The following is a 1,304-nucleotide window of genomic DNA, read 5'->3' as shown; positions in this document are numbered from 1 at the left end:
GAAATAATTTTGTTTTCCAATCATTCGCGTTTGATTAAAAGATAAATAGCTTTTGCAAAATCGTATTGTTTATTCTTAGAGGCTTCAATATTACTCTATAAAAACGGCAGAACCTATTCATTTGAAACGGTTCAATTCTTGAGTCCTTTTTCTCTTCTCTCACTAAAAAAAATAAGCCAAAGCGTCACTACTCATATTAATCCTTTTCACTGCTCTTCAAATGGATACTTTCGATTTCAGTAGTGATCAGAAAATGGAAAACAAAGTGATTCTCATATTCCACAGTTTCAAAAGCGTTACTAAGCTTTTTCGCATCGTTGAGTTTTGCGTTGGAGCTTTTCTGCTTTTATGGAGTTCAACTCGTTTGCCTTTTGCCGTCAAAATGTCCGGCGAGTATTTCCGGCAACTTGTTACCGTGATACTTAGCCCTCTCTTCATTTTCCTTATTAGTAACGTCATCGTCCTCACTCTCTTCTTCAAATCTGACACACTTTCCGCTGAATCCTCAACCGAACTCTACGACTCATTCGTCGGAAAGGAAGAAGATAACTCCGCTAATTTAACTTCTCCGGCACCGGTAGAAGAGACCGTCTACCAAGACAAACAAACTATACTTGAAGTGAATGATGGTAGGAAAACAGAGACGGCAACTGAGAAGGCACAAATTCCAAGGAGAACAAAATCGGACAAGTTTGACAGAGGAAGTAATAATAACAAGGAAATACACGGAAAGCTACGTAGATCGGAGACGGAGAAGTGGCGGAAAAACGATAATTCCGGTGATGCATCGAAAAAGGTTAATTATCCAGTTGATGAATTAAGCAATGAAGAGTTTCAGAAAGCCATTGAGGATTTCATTGCTAGGCAAATTAAATTTCATCAGGAAGAGAAGTTGGCTATTGTTCTTCATAGCTAAGCTAATTAAGTGTTACTACTGTGTATTGTCTATTAAAAGTTAAAAATAATTACTATTAGAGAACATAAAGTTAGGGTTAATGTACAGAGTGTAATGAATAATAGGAGTCGTACGTAAATCTGATGTGGAAATAGGGGGGCGTTAATCTGAGCCGTTGATATTTGCAGCGGATAAGCAGATTCAGATATATGCGTTGTGCTCGCTGTTTTATCAGAGTGAGCTATGGTGGTTAGGCTCAGAAAGTTAGAAGTGAGTGTGCTTTAGTTTTCTATCTTTGTATGAAGATTAATTAATCAATATGGAAAGAAGGAGGGAATGTATTCTCAAATTCCCCACTATGTTATTCTCTTATCCTATTTTAAAATTTCTTCTTTTCAGGTATTATTCC

The 1,304-nt window shown here is 36.9% G+C and overlaps 1 protein-coding gene across 1 annotated transcript; it reads left to right on the top strand.

Annotated features, from left to right (window-relative positions):
• The first annotated feature begins 220 nt into the window (after positions 1-220).
• On the top strand, positions 221-916 carry LOC132624656 (uncharacterized). The gene has a single exon (XM_060339400.1). It carries the CDS (start codon positions 221-223, stop codon positions 914-916), a length of 696 nt encoding a protein of 231 aa, XP_060195383.1.
• The last annotated feature ends 388 nt before the right edge of the window (positions 917-1,304 follow it).

The sequence above is a fragment of the Lycium barbarum genome, chromosome 12 (genome assembly GCF_019175385.1).
Source record: "Lycium barbarum isolate Lr01 chromosome 12, ASM1917538v2, whole genome shotgun sequence".
NCBI classification, from domain to species: Eukaryota; Viridiplantae; Streptophyta; class Magnoliopsida; order Solanales; family Solanaceae; genus Lycium; species Lycium barbarum.
This window is presented reverse-complemented; position numbering and strand designations above follow the sequence as displayed.